Source organism: Pseudophryne corroboree, chromosome 7 (assembly GCF_028390025.1).
Source record: "Pseudophryne corroboree isolate aPseCor3 chromosome 7, aPseCor3.hap2, whole genome shotgun sequence".
In the NCBI taxonomy this organism is placed as follows: Eukaryota; Metazoa; Chordata; class Amphibia; order Anura; family Myobatrachidae; genus Pseudophryne; species Pseudophryne corroboree.
Window position 1 is genome coordinate 427,802,426 of NC_086450.1, and position 21,462 is coordinate 427,823,887.

At 46.8% G+C, this 21,462-nt stretch overlaps 1 protein-coding gene across 1 annotated transcript in view; it reads left to right on the plus strand.

Moving 5' to 3' along the window:
* The window catches only part of ALKBH5 (alkB homolog 5, RNA demethylase), a 42,355-nt gene extending 26,857 nt beyond the window's left edge, over positions 1–15,498 (plus strand). The window contains exons 2-4 of the mRNA XM_063934856.1: positions 11,410–11,490; positions 13,115–13,255; positions 14,571–15,498. Of these exons, the coding sequence (XP_063790926.1) occupies positions 11,410–11,490; positions 13,115–13,255; positions 14,571–14,757 (409 nt within the window). The 3' untranslated portion in view covers positions 14,758–15,498. The remainder of the gene's footprint in view (positions 1–11,409; positions 11,491–13,114; positions 13,256–14,570) is intronic.
* Positions 15,499–21,462: the final 5,964 nt, after the last annotated feature.

Below are 21,462 nucleotides of genomic sequence, written 5' to 3' on the forward strand. Positions count from 1 at the left end.
CTTTGTAAATAATTTCCACAGCTACAGCTGCATGCTTTCAACGTTTCAGGTGCACTTTATTAGCACCTTTCGTCGAAATGTCGTATGGCGCTCCATCGTTCCGCAATAAAAGCTGCTATTGGTAAAGGAACGAGCGACCAACCGCTAGCCCGACATTTTGCTGAAGCCAGGCATAATTTAACAGCCATTAAATGTAGAATCATCGACCACATCCCTCCTTTAATCCGGGGGGGAGATAGGAAAAAACTTACTTCAAAGGGAGGTACAGTGGATAGATAGGATAGGCACATTGGCCCCTAGAGGGTTAAATGAATCCCTAGGGTTATATTGCTTTTTGTGATTCATATATATACACACTACTAGTCCAGTACAGATAATAAACTCTGCATTGCCTGTGACTGTGTGCCTGTATCTGCTGTATGGTTTCACTCTCATGTGTATCCCATCTAAAGTAGCTATCGCTATATTCTGTACCCAAAGGGACTAGGTGCGCCAGGGTCCTATAATATAGTGTACACAGTACTTATCGTTATACGAATATTTTACTGTTACAGTCGCTTACAACAGGATTTAGTTCACAAGTTTGTGTACTTACGCTGGTTGTGTACTTTGGGGGTCATTCCGAGTTGATCGCACGCTGCAGATTTTCGCATCGCAGCGATCAGGATACTACTGCACATGCGTATGTACGGCAATGCGCATGCGCGACATACATACGGGTACAAACAGCATTGTTGCTGTGTAAGGCTTCTAGCGACGAATCCATTCGCACAGCCGATCGCAAGGACATTGACAGGAAGAGGGCGTTTATGGGTGTCAACTGACCGTTTTCTGGGAGTGGTAGGGAAAACGCAGGCGTGTCCAAGCGTTTGCAGGGCGGGTGTCTGACGTCAATTCTGGGACCGGACAGGCTGAAGTGATCGCAAGGGCTGAGTAAGTTCAGACCTACTCAGAAACTGCTAACGTTTTCATCCCCCTTGGCTGCATAAGCGTTCGCACACTTGCAAAGCGAAAATACACTCCCCTAGAGGCGGCGACTATCTGATCGCTGCTCTGCAAAAAATAGCTAGCAAGCAATCAACTCGGAATGAGGGCCTATGTCCGCAGGTTGTGTACTCAGTCTGACGTCATCGTATTAATAGCCTGATTGTTGCTTTATTACAATGTCTAACAGTGAGGGCAGTGAAACTGTGGAGGCTCCTGTAAATTGCAAGGTATGCTCCAGAGGTTTACCTGAGGGGGAAGTGTTGTGTGATGGTCTGTGTTCTAAATGTCATACACCTCTGTCAGCCTGCAGCTCCTGTAACTACAATGGAGCCACCTTGGGCTATGTTCACTACCCTCCTGGGGATGCTGGTGGACCGTTTAGTACCCCCTATGGGACCTCCGGTGCCACTGCCGCCACAAGTTGTCCCTATAGTAAATCTGCCAGCTGCAGCAGTTAAATCAGTCTTTTGTTAGACAGAAATCTACTCCAGGTCACTCCAGTGTTCCTGGAGCCTCTAATACCCCTTTCTGCTGCGGGGTACACTGGGCTCTACAAGGATAGACATTGGGGTGTAGAGTAGGATCTTGATCCGAAGCACCAACAGGCTCAAAAGCTTTGACCTTCTTCCCAAGATGCATAGCGCCGCCTCCTATATCACCCCGCCTCCGTGCACAGGAGCTCAGTTTGTAGTTGGTGCTTGCAGTGCAAGCATGTTACAGGAAGGGCTGCTCACAGCAGCTCTATAAAAGACTACAAGGGCTGCAGCAGAGGCACAGATTGTGCTGGATGTCAGTAGACATTGCCTGCTGCAGCTCCATCTCTCCCCCAGCGGCGCTGTACACTCTCGTGCCCTGGTTGCCGGGTACCTACAGCAGGAGGCTCCGGCTTTCTTCCAAGTTAGTCACACACGGCTGGGGCTCTCCGGGATCGCGTGGCCGCACTTCGGGAGGAGGTAAGTGGGTCCCGCTCGCGGGGCCCGCACTTTATTGCGATCCGGCGCGGCCGGTGGGAGGCGGGCCGTGCGCGCTGGCGGTGGACACTGTGGCAGTACAGGCGATCCCACTAGATCACCAGGGCATGGGTGCAGGTCAGGTTTTCTCTCTAAACCTTTTTTACAAGTAGCCCGCAGTACCCGGTGGTTTTGCCAGCAAAGGGGATAAGGCTTAGACCTGGAGCCCCTCCCCCAGACCCAGGGCGCCATTTTCTGCAAATGTTCCCGCCCTGGAGCTGCATATCTGTCTCTCCCTCACTCTCTGGCAGTGTCTGCGGCGCCATTATCCCTCAGCTCACTGTTCCTGGGAATGCTTGGGCAAATCCTCCTATGTAAAGCCGCCTGGTTGTCAGTGCTGTGACTTTACAAGACACTTAACTAACACTGACTAAAAAAGGCAGGTAGAATACTTAAGAAAGAGTGCACTTAGTCAGGGTTTCCTAGTACAATTACCCAGTGATATACATCCAGTACTTACTGTGTACTGTTATATCTATTGTTATATAGTTGTGTAAGCTAGTCCAGTGCAGCAGTATTGTTAGTAATAACCTCTGCATTGTACAGACTGTGACTGTGTGTGCATTTGATAGCTGAGTGGTGTCCATTTCGTGTCTTTCACTCAACCTGCTATCCCTATATTCTATAACCTGAGGGGGCTTGGTGCGTCAGGTTTTATCTAATATAGGATTTTCACAAAGATATACTGTATTACGTATTTTTCTCTGTGATTTAGTCACCATATCTCTCCTTTATCTCTGCTGGTGCTGACTACACTGCGCAGGGGTTTGGGCTAGAGGTATTGTGCTGCTGACAAATTGTACTGTTACCTGATACTGCAAGTTATAAAATGTCTGCTTCTGAGGGTAACGGTTCTGGGGCCGAACACACTGCCGGTGTTGCTGAAGCCGCAGATACCTATGAGGAGAATATAGCAGCTTTGGGCTCTGGTTCTGGGGGCTCCTTGCCCCCCAGTAGGACGGTGGCAACGGGGGCAAATAATGACCCACCGTGGGCCGCTTTTTCCAAGCTTCTGCATACGCTAGTTCATAAACTAACACGCCCTATGGGACCCCCAATGCCGGTACAACCGTTTGTGGTCTCTGCAGCTAACCCGCCGTGGGCGGACGATTTATCTGCTCAAATAAAGAAGTTGAACCAGTCCCTGACTCTAAAAAGTGCTCGCCTACGTCCAAGGTGTTCCTCTAAGCGAGCGCTTGTCTCCTCACAATCCACTGCTGTCACTGACACCTCGTCGGATGAAGACGGCACTTACACTGACCCCACAGGTTCTGATTCAGATACGGCTGATGGGGAGGGTGGTTCACATGTGGATGTTCTTGATCTTTTGGAGGCTATTAAGTTAATTTTACAGATTACGGATGATCCCGAGCCCGTTCCTCCTAAGAAACGAGATAGGTTCAAGCGTCAGAAGGTGATTAAACAAGTTTTACCTCACTCTGACCACCTAATTGAGATACGTCAGGAACCCTGGGAAAACCCGGGTACGAAGTTTGTGCCTCCAAAAGAAGATGCTGGCTCGCTATCCCCTCGCGCCGGAGCTGTCTAAGAATTGGGAAACGCCTCCTCCAGTGGATTCGCATGTGGCTAGGATGGTGGTTTCCTCAGCTCTACCGGTCACCACCGTCACGTCTCTAAAAGAGCCTACGGATAAACGTGTGGAGGGTTGTCTGAAAGCGATTTACACCCCAAAGGGTGCTGCACAAATGCCCACTATTTGCAGCTACTTGGGCTGCAGAGGCCATTGAAGCATGGGCCTTGGAGTTAGATGCTGAAATCTCCTCTGACCATGCTAGACAATGCTTGTCTTATATTGTCACAGCTTCTCGTTATATTAAAGAGGCGGCTTCTGATGCCGGTATCCTGGCAGCCAAGGCCTCTACTACGTCAGTCCTGGCTCGCCGGATATTGTGGTGGAGATCCTGGTCTGTGGATCTGTACTCTAGAAAAACCCTGGAGGTACTCCCTTTTAAGGGAGAGATTCTGTTTGGGGAGGATTTAAATAAGATTGTGCCTGACTTGGCTACTGCCAAAACTGCCTGTCTGCCAAGTACTGCTCCTTCTGTGTCGAAGGCTAAAAGTACTTCCTTTCGGCCCTTTCGTCCTTCAGGTAAAGCAAAAGGTCAGGCGTACAACAAGCAGGACCGCACTTCCAAACCTGGTAAGCCTAAGCCCAAAAGACCCTGGGCAGCCCGTCAGCCAGCTTCCCAGACAGATATGCCTGCCGCATTACGGGGCGGGCCTCCCTCTGGGGGATCCCAGGGTGGGGGGGGCTGGCTTCTAGGGTATACCCAGGAATGGTTGAAGACCACTTCAGATGCCTGGGTACGGGAAGTCGTCACGCCATAGCATTCAAAAACCGACCCCCTCATCGATTTTGCCAGACAGATGTCCCGTTGGACAAGACAAAGGCAAACACTCTACATTCGGTGGTACAGACCCTCCTGGATACAGGAGTCGTAGTACAGGTGCCTCTTGCGCAGAGGGGCCGGGGGTACTATTCTCCGCTGTTTCTAGTCCTGAAACCGAATGGGTCCTCCTGGCCCATTCTCAACCTCAAGGCATTGAACAGGTTTGTGAAGGTTTCCAGGTTCTGGATGGAAACCCTTCGCTCTATAGTTCTGGCCTTGGAACCTGGGGACTTCATGGTCTCCCTGGATATACAGGATGCTTACCTGCATATTCCTATAGCAGTGTCTCATCAGCAAGACCTGAGATTTGCGATTGGCAACTGCCATTACCAGTTTCGGACGTTACCTTTTGGTTTAACAACGGCTCCGTGAGTCTTTACAAAAGTCATGGCGGTGATGACGGTGGTACTCCGCCGTCAAGGGGTCAGGATACTACCGTATTTCGACGACTTATTAATTCTGGTAAATTCCCCAGAACTTCTCCTGCGTCATCTAGATGTGACGGTTCGGTTTCTGCAAGCCCACGGGTGGCTCATCAACTGGAAGAAGTCATCCCTGATCCCTGCTCAGAGCATGGTGCATCTGGGAGCACTATTGGACACTCACAACCAGCAGTTGTTCCTGTCTCAGGAGAAAGTCCTGAAACTTCAGGACAGGATTCGTTGCTTCCTATGTCGTCCGCAAGTGTCGATACATTCGGCGATGCATGTGCTGGGCTTCATGGTGTCAGCATTCGACATGGTGGAGTACGCTCAATTTCACTCTCACCCTCTCCAGAGGCTGATTCTAGCCAAATGGGACGGCCTGCCTCACCGGATCAGGTCTCAAATGATCTCCTTGACTCCGTAGGTCCGTCTGTCGCTGCTCTGGTGGCTCCGGGACCAACAACTGTGCATTGGCCGTCCATTCTGGATATCCGACTGGGTCCTGTTGACGACAGATGCCAGTCTAAGAGGTTGGGGCGCGGTGCTGGAGCAACACTCCCTTCAGGGGCGGTGGACCAAGGAGGAGTCCCTCTCGATCAATATTCTGGAGTTGCGGGCGGTCTTCAATGCCTTGAACCTAGCCCAGCATTTAATTCAGAACCGTCCTGTTCAAGTACAGTCGGACAATGCCACCACAGTGGCTTACATAAATCATCAAGGCGGCACTCGAAACCGCCTAGCAATAAAGGAAGTCTCACGGATTCTGCAGTGGGCAGAACGCCATCTACCGGCCATATCGGCAATACTTTATTCCGGGAGTCCTGAATTGGGAAGCGTACTTTCTCAGTCGTCAGGAAGTGTATGCCGGCGAGTGGGGCCTCCATCCAGAAGTGTTTCAACTCCTAGTGGAAAGGTGGGGCCTTCCAGACGTAGATCTGATGGCGTCTCGACACAATCACAAGGTTCCGGTCTTCGAAGCAAGGATAAGGGATCCTCAAGCAGCATTCGTGGATGCGCTGGCGGTGCCGTGGAGGTTTCGGCTGCCGTACGTGTTCCCTCCGGTGTCACTCCTGCCCAGGGTAATTCGGCAGTTCAAGCAAGAAAAAGGAATTCTGCTTCTCATAGCTACAGCGTGGCCTGGACGGTACTGGTTCTCAGACCTGCAAGGCCTATCGTCAGAGCGTTCAATTCTACTTCCACGACACCCAGACCTCCTCGTTCAGGGCCCCTGTGTCTACCAGGACCTAGCCTGGCTGTCTTTGACGGCGTGGCTCTTGAAGCTACCGTCTTAAGGGCTAAAGGGTTTTCTGAGGCGGTCATTCAAACTATGTTGCGGGCCCGGAAACCGGCTTTGGCTCGGATTTACTATAGGGTCTGGCATTCTTACTTTGTTTGGTGTGCATCTAACGATTATGACGCTTCCAAGTTTAGTATAGCCAAGTTGTTGGCTTTTCTTCAGCAGGGCCTGGACTTAGGCCAGCGTCTGGCCTCCCTCAAGGTTCAAATATCTGCCTTGTCGGTGTGGTTTCAGAGAAAAATTGCGACCTTACCTGATGTGCATACCTTTACTCAGGGTGTGTTGCGTATCCAACCTCCCTATGGTCCCGCCTGTGGCTCCTTGGGACTTGTAGGTGGTTTTGGAGGCGTTACAAGAGTCTCTGTTTGAAACTCTTGGTTCAGCTGATCTTAATTGGCTTTCCCTTAAGGTGGTGTTTCTGTTGGCTATTGCTTCAGCTAGAAGTCGGATTTGGGTGCCTTGTCTTGTAGATCCCCATATCTGATATTTCACCGTGGCCGAGCGGTTCTTAGTACTCGTACCGTTTATTTGCCTAAGGTGGTCTCTTTGTTCCACCTTACCCAGGAGATTGTCATTCCGGCACTTGTTTCTCCTGGTCTGTCTCCCAAAGAGCAGTGTTTGGATGTGGTACGGGCTCTCCGTATCGATGTGAAGAGACCTGCTTCTGTTAGGAAATCTGATTTTCTCTTTATTCTGTTTGGATTTCACAAACGGGGCTGGCCTGCTCACAAGCAGACTTTGGCCAGATGAATTAGAATGGTGATTGCACATGCTTATGTGAGGGCTGGTTTGTCAGTTCCTGCTCACATTGCGGCTCATTCTACTCGGTCTGTTGGACCTTCTTGGGCGGCCCGCCGTGGTGCGACCCTTGAACAATTGTGCATGGCGGCTACGTGGTCCTCAGTGAACACGTTCATTAGGTTCTATGCCTTCCCAGGATGCTTCCTTTGGACGTCGGGTTCTTGTGCCCGCTACAGTGCGTCCCCTCCCATAACGAACTGCTTTAGGACATCCCCAATGTCTTTCCTTGTGGAGCCCAGTGTACCCCGCAGCAGAAAACGAGTTTTATGGTAAGAACTTACCTTTGTTAAAACTCTTTCTGGGAGGTACACTGGACTCCACAAGGTGCCCACCCTGACGCACTTAGCTTCTTTGGGTTGGTATGGCATTAGCCGCTGACACTTCTCCTGTCGGGAGAGTGTGGTGTTTGTGGCAACTGGCAGTTGTCGTCTCTTTTACTTGCTACTGCATTGGGCTGGTTAACAAAACTGAGCTCCTGTGCACGGAGGCAGGGTGATATAGGAGGCGGCGCTATGCATCTTGGGAAGAAGGTCAAAGCTTTTGAGCCTGTGGGTGCTTCGGATCAAGATCCTACTCTACACCTACTCTACACCCCAATGTCTATCCTTGTGGAGCCCAGTGTACCTCGCAGTAAGCGTTTTAACAAAGGTAAGTTCTTACCATAAAACTCGTTTTCACATGGCACAAATAACCCGGTATCGACCCGGCATATTGCCGGGTCGGCGTGCGGTGTGAAAGGGGCATAGCCGAAATCCCGGGTCGCCTGACCTGGCAATTCAACCCGGGTATAAAGCAGTGTTATACCCGGGTTGAATACCGGGTCAGTGGCTGCGTAGACGGGCTCCCGGGTCGATGGGACCCGTTTACTAGATAGGGAGAGGTGGTGCGGAGATGAGCTCATCTCCCTGCGCTACCTCTGCCTCTGCCCCCCCTGGTGCTATGGCAACCCGCCCAACATATTGCCTGGTCGGGAAAGCCTGCAGCAGCTGCCAATGCCGGATCCCACCCGGGAAGGACCCGTTTCCAATTCCCGGGTGGGATCCGACATTGGCAGTGTGAAAGGAGTATAAGCAGGCTGCTTCTTCCTCACAATCCACTAACCTCTCTGATGTTTCATCTGATGAGAAGGGGGAGCATACAGTCCTGTCAGACTCTGGCGCCGGGTTCTTTTACCCGCTAGGGCACGTCCCATTCCATGAGGAACTGCTTTAGGACATCCCCAATGGTTTCCTGTGGAACACAGTGTACTTCGCTGCAGAAAAAAAGAGTTTTATGATAGACTTACCATTGTTAACTAACTTTCTGCGAGGTACACTGGGTTCCACAGGGCGCCCACTCTGACGCACCTAGCTTTTTTTGGGTTGTATGGCATTAGCCGCTGACAGATATTAGAGTCAATCACATTGCACCCACCAGCATCCCAAACTCTGCATAACTGGCATGGTTTGCTGTGATGTTTACACTCCCAATTATCTAGTATGCTGTCAATAGCCGGGTTAGGACTGTACACCTAATCGCATACTGTACATGCATTGACCTAACAAATTGTACACTGAAATACTGTAGCAATAACTGTCTTTGAAGTATGTGCCTAACTTGCAAACTTATGGTGTATTCTACATGCAGAATAGTTCCAGGATGTTCAGGTCAGATGATAATTGTATGCCCTAGTTTTCAAGTAGTGCCCCAGAATATGAGAATCGGGGCTTTGGTGGGTAAATAAAATTCTCTGCGTCGACAGTCCGCGCAGTTCTGGGATGGTACATCATGTCTTGACCTCATTGTAAGTTTTTACTCACATTCCACATGCCGAATTGAATTCCGAGCGACGACGTTAACTTTATCGCTAAGTGTGTACCCACCTTAAGAGATCTGTACTATCATAATTACTATTTATACTTAGAAATTAAATCACATGAGACCAATCACAGTATCGTGCTGCGCTCTCAGGGGCTTGTTTTCACAAAATTAGTGCTCTCCTATCCAAACAGCACAGATCACCAAATCAGACGTGGAAGAGGAGGCAACTCCCCATGTGTCAGTGCTGGAAGCAGTGTAGGAGGGTCAAGCAGTGGTTACAGTGTAGTGTGGGCCTGGCTGTCTGGCAGTTTTTGGTTACAATGCGCTTGTGGTTGCCCCTAATCCTTCACATACGTGGGACATTTCTGGAAAGACCCTTTGTCCATAGCTGGGAATTGTGCGTCAGAGTGACTGAGGGAACGGAGGTGGAGCCAGGAGTGGAGTGCGCTCCAGCACTTGGATAGTAGGTGACCAGACTGCAGCAGGAGAGAGACCAGGTACATTGCGTCGGTAGGGGTGTGTACCGATTAAGCGCCCAAACCGTGACAATTAAATTGCTCCGTTGGGTGCCATCTAGTGGCAGCCGTTGTGGGGGGACAAACAATTGAATCAGCTCCATTGACTGTGCCTTAAAAGTTATTTTTTTCTGTGGATACTTTTTCTGTGAAATACAACGAATACACTAAACTCCATACACCCTATGGGGGGGGGGGACTTAATTCATCGAGAAGTGCTGTGCTTAGCCGCCATTTATGATAGTGCTGTCTGTCTGCCATTGAATCCCCCCCCCCCCAAAGTCTGATATCTAAATTATAACTTTTCTGCTTCAATGAGCTGTAATGAACCTCTTATAACTATTTACCATTAAGTAAACTGCCCTTAATGAGCTACAATGCTTTGGATTAAAATAAGCTTTAAAGATGTGAAGAGGAGTATTTTTACTCTGCCGAGAATCTAGACCTAATCAGGAGCTAGTAAGGACAACTGCAGAGTACAGTAGTTCTTAGCGCTGCATTTTGCCTTCTGTTAGGATTGAAACTGCCGATTACCAGTCTATTTATAGTAGGACACCACCGTGCCCATGTTTCACCCCAGTTCCGTACTGTCAGATTAGCTGTTTGATGATTTTTTTTATTTTTATTTTTTTCCTGTTTTTTTCCTTCCTCCAATTTCCTATTATGTTTTTAAATGTGTACTTTTAAAGAATAGGAAATTCTTGTGAAAAGGAAATTAATTAAAGGGTATGCCTGCATAGAGCTATCCTTTTATGTGTTACTCACTGTTTTCCGTGGCCTCAACTCTTGAAGTCGCTTCTCACAACTTTTTTATTTGAGGTGTGTTAGTTGTAGCGAGGTATCCCTACACACACAGTGTAGTTCTTTTTTTTTTTTTTACAAACAAGATGCTTATAGTACATTTCTATAGTAATCTTGGTGTGAATTAGTTTAGTATTACTGGTGTGAAGCTTCTTTGCAGACTCTGGCATGTTTCGACTCCGAGAGCACAGGAAACTAGGACATTTGCGCTACTGACGACATTACAGATTAGCGGTGTGCGCACCTTCGCACACCACTCGCCCCAAGGTCCTGCGCTCAATCCTGTCAACTGCTTGCCCCCCCTTGAACAGGTTGGATGATATGCAGACTATATTAATTCTTGATCTATACCAAATAGAGTAGTAAAGGTTTCAGCAAAATCGGCTCAGTAGATCGAGTTAACCCGGAACATAAATGCGACCATTCTAACGAGGTCTAATTACCTTTCTAAACCAAGGGTTCTCAATCCTAATCCTCAAATATCACCAGCAGGACATGTTTTGTGGATTTCATGCTCAGGTGAGTAAATCTATTTTGCTGGGTCCGTAATTATCCCACCTGCTTGCACTGTCAAATCCACAAAACATGACCTGATACTGGTACTTGGGATAGTGGCTGAGATCCCCTGCTAGAAGTGAAGTTGGAATTGCTTAAACATTACAAATACTGACAGTTACAGTTGTATTTATATATTGATTTGTGGGGGTTTGGAAGCGAATACTGTATACACACCAGAGATTTGGAGGTGATATTCAATTGTTACGTCACACTCTGTCTCCCATCTAAAGTGATGTGAGATCACGGGGCTATATTCAATTGATCTTTTTTTGTTGCGTATATCGCGGCCATAGAGGTCTGGTTAGCGGCTAAACCCGACCACGCTACTGGACGTGACGTGAAGTCATGTTGGGTCATTTCTGCTTGCCACCAGGGGGGTGGTGTGCACTGAAATGCCAGCGCTGGCAGCCGATCACACCTGAACGAAGCAATCTAGTGGCTGCCGCCGATGAAACATTTGAATATCGCCCTGACAGTTCTTACTACGCATTAGTGCCTATGTAATAATGGGGGAGTAATCTAACCCGCCTGCATCGCCTTTCCGACTTTCCATTTGCCGCGGTTACAGTCTACATGTGGTACCTGCCATGAGGAGCTCACCATGCGGTGTGACACAACAAAAACACTAAGGGGGAGATTCAAATGTTTGAAAAGTCAGTTGGGAGTCTGTTTTTTCCTAATAGGAAAAAACAGATACCCAACCAACTTTTCAAACATTTGAATTCCACCCTTAGAGTGATGTTAAGCTGGGACATTACTTAGCCCTTGTGCTGTAAGGTACTGACCTGGTGTCTTTTCTTCCAGTGGTTATGCAGCTGATGAGATCACACACTGCATTCGGCCGCAGGATATCAAGGAGAGACGCGCTGTTGTAATACTTAGAAAGTGAGTATTTGCTCTCTTTTTTTTTTATTTTTTTTTATTTTTTTATATATATGTATATGTATATATATATATGTATGTAAATATATATATTTTTTAGATTTTGACAAGGGGTTGACATACCAAATCAGTAACAGCGGTTTCAAGCTTTTCATTTTAAACCTATCTTGTGTGGGGATGGTTACATTTTGGAAAGCAGCTTTCTAATCCAAAACATCCTACATTCGTGTGCGTGAGGTCCACATACTGTGTCCAGGCAAAACAATGTTCTGCTATGTCAAGCTCTTTTTTTGTATTGTATTCTGTTACACTGTACTAAAGCAAAATATAGTCCTAATGGACAGGGGTTGAATGCTTTAGCGTGAACTGTTCTCTTGCATTAAGTTGATCTCTCCTTTATTGATGCCCAAACCAGAGCAAATCTGAGTTAAATCAGAAGGCAGCAGTGTTTTAATGAAGACGCACAGTGGGGAAATCAGTTGTTTTTGGGTGCCCGCAGCTCCAGCCTAAAGTGATGGGAACTACTCAATTGTTTCTGTCAGTGTGCACGAGTTCCGCGAGCACCCATTATTTCTGCTGGCACCCTCCTGAGGCGTCAAGTAAAAATCCACCCCAAGTCAGGCTTTTGGGCGCACCATGCAGCCGTTTCAGCAGGGCGCCTAATACTTTGCACAGGTTTAGCCACTTTGCAGGGACTATTCACTTATTTAATGGGTGCCCATAATTATGTATATCGCTTTAGATGGGGCGGTATGCAATTGTTTGCGCGCCCATTGTTTTATCACACCCAGAAGTACCGGGTCTAGTGACGCAGAAAGTGATAACTGCCCTATGGACACCCAAATGGGACACTTTGCATGTTTCTGCTCGCCACCTCTGGAGGCTGCGGGAGGAAATGATAGCGTGCCCATATGAAACAATGGAATAGCTGCTGGCAGGCGCGCCCAGCTGTGGTGGTTGGTGATAAGTTGAGTTGACAGGTGAATTAGGAATGTTAGTATATAGTTACATTTGAGAAACTCATTAATAACCATGCATGGTTGGTTGCAGCAGTCTGATATCATGGTGGGGGAGGGGTAATAAATGTGTTTGGATGAAAGCTATACACATAGTTAGAACTCTGTTCATTCACGTGATAGGTCAGCATCACTAATTTAGGACCACGCTCTTCATGAATAGAGGTAAGACGGAAGCCATTCAGTCCTATTGTGCACGTACGCGTATAGACCCTGCTGTACAACTGTATTACACTGTCACAAGGGGAGGCGGTCAAGATCCCGCCGGACAGAATCCCGGCGGTCGAAATACAGACGCCGGAATCCTGACCGGCACAATCCCGACATTTTCTCCCTCCGTGGGTGTCCACGACACCCATAGAGGGAGAATATAATAGTGTGGCGAGCGAAGCGAGCCCGCAAGGGGCTGCGTTCCGCTCGCCACCCCTGTTGGGATTGTGTGGTCGGGATTCCGGCGTCGGGATTTTGACCACCGGGATCCCATCCAGCGGGATTTAGTACTGATTATGTCACAAGGCGATGGCTTGAATATAGCTGAAAGTGTCCCCTCCTGAGGAGGGTATGTATGTATTTGCGCACTGGTCCTAGGTGTGTCTTATTTTATATCGCAGAACAAGATCAGAGGCGCCGCGATTGGAGATAAAATCTCTCGGTGGCGGTTACCAGCTTGAGCGACTAGCTGGAAGCAACAGACAACACATCCTGAAACCAAAGCGGCCCCATCGCAAGGCAGACCCAGACGCTGCTCACCGGTAAGTGGCCTCTGTGAGATGCGCCTCTGTAGGTGGCTTGTTAATTCACATTAATAACCTGTGAAAACAATTACGTTTTTTGTTAATCAAGAGGTGACAGTTGCAATATTTAAACTAGTAATGGATTTATCAATGTAAAAAAAGTATTGGCTATATGTAAAGTAAAAAAAAAAAAATGTATACGGTGCTCATCGCACCCATTCTTTACGATGTTGATGTGGCAGCTGCTGGTGTCAGATTATAAAACAGGTTAATCACATGAGAAGACAGTGTGACTGGAGTGACTACCTGGACAGGTGTGTGGTGTTTGACGAGTTTTTTCCTCGTTTGAGATATTTTTTTAATTAATTTGCTTTTATTAATACAGATTTTTACATAAGCACTAATAGCGACACAAAGCCAACAGTCGACACAGTGACAGCAGACAATGAGAATGCATGCTCAAGAACAAACATTTACATGGGAGGGGGGGGGGGGGGGGGAGCTGCCTTCCGGGTCTCGGTGTGGGATTGTATTAGAGACACAGTGCTAGCCTCCTTTGATCCATAAAGTAATTTACTGCATTGGAGGGGCTTTATTCTAAGTGTATAAGTACTTTTTCATCTTGGCGACATAGGCCAGGGCATGGATGGCAGTGCCATTCATAATAGTCGCAAGGTGCATCCTAAATATGGTCTCATTGATATCAATCAAGGCATGGGAAACTCCCTGCTGGGGAGGGGGGGGGGGGTTGTTGATGTAATCGGAGGGTGTTTCGGGGATATACTAACCTTTCTATAATGTGCTCATTGTTCTTAGCTATTATTCACGTACTTGTTTGTGTATGAGTTGTTTGATTTGCTGGGTGACTGGGCACGATAAACTGTGGGGAGACACATTTCAGCTTGCAGCCCCCCCCGTACTGGTGAGCCAAAATGTGCTGAAAGTTACCCTTTTGTGCTCTTTTGGCCAGCACTTTGGTTGGGCCATTTTATGTGATTAAACCCGACCTGTCTGGGCACGATCAGTACGATGAATAAAAAAATCAGTTGATTATCGCCCCACGATCTCCTGTCACTTTAGATGGGAGATCGGGCATGATAAACAATGCCACCCAAAATCCCTAACATTCAAAGTCCTAAGAAGTTTTATAAACAGAAATGCGAGAGTCACATCTCCTTACATTGAGAATACCGTATATAACGGCCATGTCACCGGCCATCTGTATGGTCACGTTTTAAGTTACTGTTGGATAACAGGCAAATTGAGTTTTTCCAGTGACAATATCTGCCCTTAGCCTAAACCCGCCTTTTCCTTCCCTCCTCTTCCTCTACAGACCTCGCGTTCTCGAAATGGATAAAGAAGAAAACAGAAGATCTGTCATTTTACCAAAACCAAGGAGACGAAGCAACTTCAGTTCTGAGAACTATTGGCGGAGACCTTATGATTACGTGGACACCTATACAGATACGGGGGAGGATGAGGGAAGCCCGGCTCGAAAAGTTAAAATGAGGCGACATTGACGAACCCCCTCCACAGACTCTGGTCCCCAGTCGGTGGACTGTGGAACAGTTTTGTTTTCTTTTTTTGTTTTCCTCCTATCCATGGCTTAAAATGTGCATTTGAAGGCCCAGCTCAGTTCTGTCATTTTAAATCAATGCAACGTGTTCTGGATCCAGTTTTTTCTCACTGTCCAGTCTGGTTTTTTTTTTTTTCTGGTGTGTAACTGAGGTCAGGAGTCTTAATGCCAGCAGGGGTCCCCCGATAGCCTGTTCCAGAGAGGAACAGCCAGCAGGTAACCGTTAGCCCTGCAGCTTGTGCGACGGTACGTGGTCGTACTAAAGGAAAGGATCAGTATGTAATAAAACGGGGGGGAAACGCCTCGCAAGGGACAGTTTGGTTTAGGATATTTTAATATTTTGTTTAGCACAGTTTTCTTATTTTATTTTGTTTCTGTCCCAGAAACTAGAGAAGGAAGACGTCACAGGTGTTATAGGATTGTGATGACGACCGGTGCTTGCTTGCACCATTCTGAGGCTGGGGCGGCTCGCCACATCACCTTGCGCCCTCTTGTCCCACTTATATAAAAGGGTTAGGATTTGTCTTTAATGTTTTTCAGATGATTAAATATGCTACAAAGAAATCCAGACGTTTTATTTCTAGCAAATATAAGCACTAATAATAAAATATATAAGCAGATTTATTTTATTCTGTATGGCCTCCAGTTGTCTGTAAATGATCAAATTAAATTCTGTTTTACTGAAGTAGGGCCTTTTTATATGCAAACACTGTCGCACGCATGACCATATGAATCAGGAGGGAAGTCTACAACGCTAGATGTATGGTTTCTGGAGTAATGATAGAATAGCGACCTAATGATTCCCTCAGTCAATGGCCGCATTAGGTCTGTCCTATTAAAATGTTTCCAATCTGTTATGAATTATGGACATTTTCAGATAAATCGCATTTGCAAAATAAGATAGTCAGTCAGCCGCTCAATTTTTTTTCTTCCGTATCCATTATGTGTGTATTAATGGATTTATTTGTGTGTTTTAGAGGCAGCGCCCTTTTCATCTTCCCAACAGTTTGCCAAAAAGTTGCAGTTGATATCTGCTGTATTGGGTGTTTGTATAGTCCAGTTTAACGCTTGTGTATTGCCTTTGACCATGTATGGATTATCATCCTGCTAAGTCATTGTAAGACTATATATGTGGGTAATGCAGACAGGAAACTCTAGATGTGTGCATTCCTTCATTTAACCGCTGGCTGACTGGCAACAGGAAATGTACGTACTGTGGGTTGGTTTCACCAGATCAATGTATTGATAGGCTGCAGAGGAGATCTGATCTGGACTACATCTAGTAGCCATTCCAGCACTTGTCGCAACTCATGCATTTCCTTTCATGCCTGGGCTGTCGCTCTCTGCTGTGTTGCTACTAGCGCACAATCGTCTGAGATGCTGAGATACAGACCAGAGTGTGTCAGAAGCAGCAGAGCAGAGAGCGACAGCCCAGTCAGGAAAGAAGGAACTGCATGAGTTGACAGGTGCTGGAATGGACACTAGATGAAGTCCAGATCAGATCTTCCCTGCCCCTATTAGTAGATGGCAGATTCTAACGCCACCAGATTTCATCTTGTTAGTGCACAGGGTATCTGTCACACCCGGGTCAGATCATATTTAAACATGCTAAAAACTCCCAAAAACAATGAAAGGCAAAAAACAGAAACCCCTTTATTTCCTACCTGAGCTACACTTGTGCATTCACCCTTTGTGTAATACACCTGCACAGAAATGTGTAACTGTCTCCATTTCTGCCCCGGCCCCACGGATTACCCTTTATTCCAAGCTGAGGACTAAAACATGTTTTAAAAAATTTCTGCCATTTCTCCTGGACCACAGTAAGCCCCCCCAATGTGTAGAAAAAAATGAACGGATACATTAACATAAGTCCTGGTCATGAATGGGGCATAAACCCTTGATATATGAAGACCACGTGTGGTTTCCTCTCTGCTTCGTAGTAAACACTTCTCTTGCACTAGAGTGACCCTGTAGTGTCCACATGAACCTTTCACTGGTGTGTTCGTTTCTTGCATGTCACATTTCAGGTCTCTCTAGGTTTGGTCTCTGCAGGGAAAAGCATTGTTTCTCCCCATGGGGTGTCTATGCCTACAATTACGGTATGTGCTTGCTGTTTGTGCCTTGGTTAAATGCTAAATTTGAATCTCCCATCTGGCCTTTATCTGTGCCTCAGGTGGACTCATTGTAGAACTTTGCCACACCTGCATTAGTGTTTGGTTATGGTGTCTGAGTGAGGGAGTTATACAGGATTTCTTACTGAGAAATATTCTCACCCATGAAGCCTATCCGTTCACTGGGAACCGTCAATGTAACAGTTTTCCCATAACTCATTTGTTCAGGTGTAGGTTAACAACAAATTTTTGTCTCTCCCTCCCCCCCCCTGTATGACGTCAGTATCCTGGTGGTGCAGCTTTAAGAGATGACCCCTCTATGCTGGTAGCGGCCTTGTTACTCACCCATTGCTGAGACATCAGGTTGGTTTGTAAGGATTGGGAGTCATTTAAGGTGATGCTCTTTAGGCACACTGCACACTTGACCAACACCAATTGCTGCCTCTTCCCCAAATTGCCTGTTGCTACTCATACGGAATTGCTGTACTGGCTGGTCCTGTGATAGGATTCCACGTAGCGCAGGACTGGACAAACCTTGGTAGCCAGACAGCCAAAGTACTTACAGATAACTGCTGATGCGTTTCAGAGCCCTTTCTGTTGATGATGCTGAATTCTACATTTTGTCCATCCCTGTCTTAAGAAATTACCTGCTGCAGGACCCTGTGTGTGTTTGTGTAATACTAGGTTTAATCTGCTGTTGGTAAGTTACAGACTCTGACTGACGAGATAACGTTTGAATATTAGCGTGTGTAGACCGTAACATTTCAATTGGCTCATGGTCCGTGCAGGAATTGCTTTTCATTACTGCAAAATAGGATGTGCTTTATATTTCCACATGAAGAAAGAAACCTAACGCTTTGAGGGGTCCTGTGGTCAGTCTTCTAAAATGGGCCTTTTGAGCAGAGTACAGGTTCAAAGTATGTTTTCTCTTTAATATCATTTGCTAAATGCACTGGTTTGCTTGGCTCGCGCTACTTCTGGACATTTACAGTACTGGAAAAGAGAGATCTACCCGTTTTCTCGGGCCGCCTGCAGAGAGTTCTAGGACCAGCTACGTCTTGGTGATGGCAGTGTCGTATCCATGAATATTTATGAAGTACCCACCCCTCAGAACACAGCACACTGTCACTGACCTTAGGGCTGTTACAGTCTGAAATCTTAATGTTGTAAACCTGCTTATGTTATCTGATGTCTTATTGGCCGTCAGACCTTGAGTATGGAACATCGCTGATACTTATGATTTTGCTGATTGCACAATATTCATAGAATTGTTTTGGGGGGACAAGGGGGATGGTGACAATTGTGTGCTTTTGCACCCTATTCTCCATATGCAAGGACACAGAGACTTAGCCGCCTTTTGCGAGATCTTTTGTGTCCCCATAGACTTCTTAATGTAGTATGCTACAAGTACAGGAGATCATAGGCCATTGCTAATGTAGCCGACTGAGTGATCCAAAGCTGCATCTAGTTTGTCCGTACACATTCGCATAGAATCTAATGTCTCACTTACCTTGCCAACCAACGCTTGTGTTTTTAAAGGCCAATCACTTGTTAGGTACTTCAAGAGCTCCTGTTGTCGCCACATAGGGGAAACAGCAATTTGGCTAGGACGCACAAATAATTGAGAATTCAGCTGACCAATTTATTAGAGACAAATGACGTCAATCGATCCTAATATATTGCTAGGCTGCATTCTCATGACTACTCGGCCAACACGATGACTACATCCACTGCGTTCAGTCAGCAGGATCATCCTATTGCTTGTTCAGTGCTTCCATTTGATCAGAGCTAGTTAATGCTTGTTCATCTTTTATTGACCCTCTTCTGTATGTGTGCATTCAGCACTCTTCCGATGTGTGTGCGTTACAGAATAATGTTATTTTATTTTAAAACATAACCCTTTGGTGTTTTCAGCCCTCAGAATCCAGAGGAGTGCGTATTCTAGATCCTGATATAAATAAATATATATATATATATATATATATATATATATAAAGTTTGTTAAAAGAAAATTCCTTTTTCTCAGATAAAAATTTGTATGTCATTTTTTTTATTTTATTTAAAGAACATTTCTCCTGTAAAGTTAACTGTAAATTAAATGTATTTCTACAAATTTAAGAAGTAAAATTGCAAATAGATGTGTGGGTTTTTCTTTTTTACATTGTATAGAGTATTATGCTGAATGCGTTGCTCACATGCACTGGGAAATTATACTAGTTGCTTACACTCGTGGGGCGGAATTCAAATGTTTATACGCCGGTAGGCACTAGAGGGCGCCCAAACGGAGCTATTCAGCTTTAGCTCCACTTGGGTGTGATGGCTGCTGACGTCTGCATTTCAGCTCTCACTCCCCGGGGGTGCGTTTGTTCTCAGATGGGACTTTTTGTGATCGCGCCCAGCACTTTGGTCAGGTTTTGCTGCTTTACACGGCTAAACCCAACCTCTATGGGTGCGATCAGCGTGAAAACCAGAAATAATTGAATATCGCCCCTAAGATCTCCTGTCACTTTAACGGGAGATTGGGCACGATAATCAATTAAATAGAGCCACTGTGGGCCTGATAGTGAAACTGCGTCTGACGATGCAGTTGCGAGCTGCAACATGACCCTGGAAAGGTCACAACATGCCTGTTTTTTTTGGTAGCTGCCTGTTACTCTGCCACATAATCCACACTGCCATCGCAGCACATAGAAACATAGAATTTGACGGCAGATACGAACCACTTGGCCCATCTAGACTGCCCCCTTTTTTTTTTTTTTTTATCCTTTAGGTAATCTCAACATTTTTGCTCTACAGTCTTAGCCTCTACCAACTCTGATGGGAGGCTATTCCACTTTTCTCTTACGTCCTAGTGGATACTGGGGTCTTGTACTTTAGTACCATGGGGTATAGATCGGGTCCACTGGAGCCTGGCACTTCAAAACCTTTTATTGTGTGTGCTGGCTCCTCCTCTAATGTGCCAAAGGAGCCGGGTGCACTTCTCTGCAGCTCCAGAGATTTTTTTCTTTACTTTTTATTTATCAGATGTCCTAGAGGATGCTGGGGACTCCGTAAGGACCATGGGGGTATAGATGGGATCCGCAGGAGACATGGGCACACTATAAAACTTTGAATGGGTGTGAATTGGCTCCTCCCTCTATGCCCCTCCTCCAGACCTCAGTTAGACTCTGTGCCCAGGAGTGACTGGACACACACTAGGGGAGCTCTACAGAGTTTCTCTAAAGACTTTATTGTTAGGTATTTTATTTTCAGGCAGACCTGCTGGCTACAGGCTCCCTGCAGCGTGGGACTTAGAGGGGGCACCGAACCAACCTCTTGAGGGTTAATGGTTCGTAATTCCATCTGACGGGGCACTGAGCTCCTGAGGTACTGATCACACATCGTTAGGGGGTGGCAGCTAGCTGCTGGAGTGGGCACACATACTAACAGTTGCCGAAGATCAGTGGTGTTACACCGGGGTCCTGGGTGCAGTATTGGCGGCAAGTCGCACGACTGTTACGGGCCCAGAGCTGCGGTGCCCGCCACGGACAAACTGGCAAAGGGCAGATGCCCCACAGTGCTCACTGTCATAAAAGGCTTTGTGTGTACTGTTTTCATACTTCTAATGATTTGTTCTGATCATTGCCAGTATAAATCTTTAACAGGGACCGTGCGCCATTACAGGGGGCAGGGCTTCCCAGAGCGGGACGGCGCTATTTCCTGCTGCGGGTCAATGTTGCGTACACACTGCTCCTCCAGAGACCCACTCTGCTACAGGACTCTGTACTGGTTCCAGGGGGTCATAGACAGGGGGGAGTACGCCAGTGGTAGTGCCGCTGCACATACTGTCAGGTCATACACTTGTGTTTTCTGTGTGCTGGTGTCTGCTCCTCAGTGTCACGCCCGGAGCTTTCTAGGGTCTGTGTGGAGGATTTTGGTCAGTGGACTGTGCCGTTTTGCATTTGTAAGGGATGTCTGTGGACATGGTTGTATGTACTGCCTGTAACTCAACACAGTCTTCAGCGGGGTCACTCGTGTGAACAATATTCGTTATCTCCACAAGGACACCGTTCACAAGCACCTGCCTGGTTGGATAGCTTATTTATTATTTATTACCAGTTATTTAATTAGCGCACACATATTCTGCAGCGCTTTACTGAGAATGTTTGCACATTCACATGAGTCCCTGCCCCAGTGGAGCTTACAATCTATATTCCCTACCACATGTACACACACACACACACACACACTCACGTTAGGGTTAATTTTGTTTAGAGCCAATTAACCTACCAGTATATTTTTGGATTGTGGGAGGAAACCGGAGTACCCGGAGGAAACCCACGCATGTATAGGGAGAATATACAAACTCCACACAGTTTGGGCCATGGTAGGAATCGAACCCATGACCTCAGTGCTGTGAGATAGTAATGCTAACCATTACACCATCTGTACTGCCCCTTCACAAGCATGATTCAGAATGTCAATTCAGAATTAGCTGCTGTAAAAAAAGAGGTTTTAAAGCATTCTATTGATTGTGTGACAAAGGCAGCAGATACCAA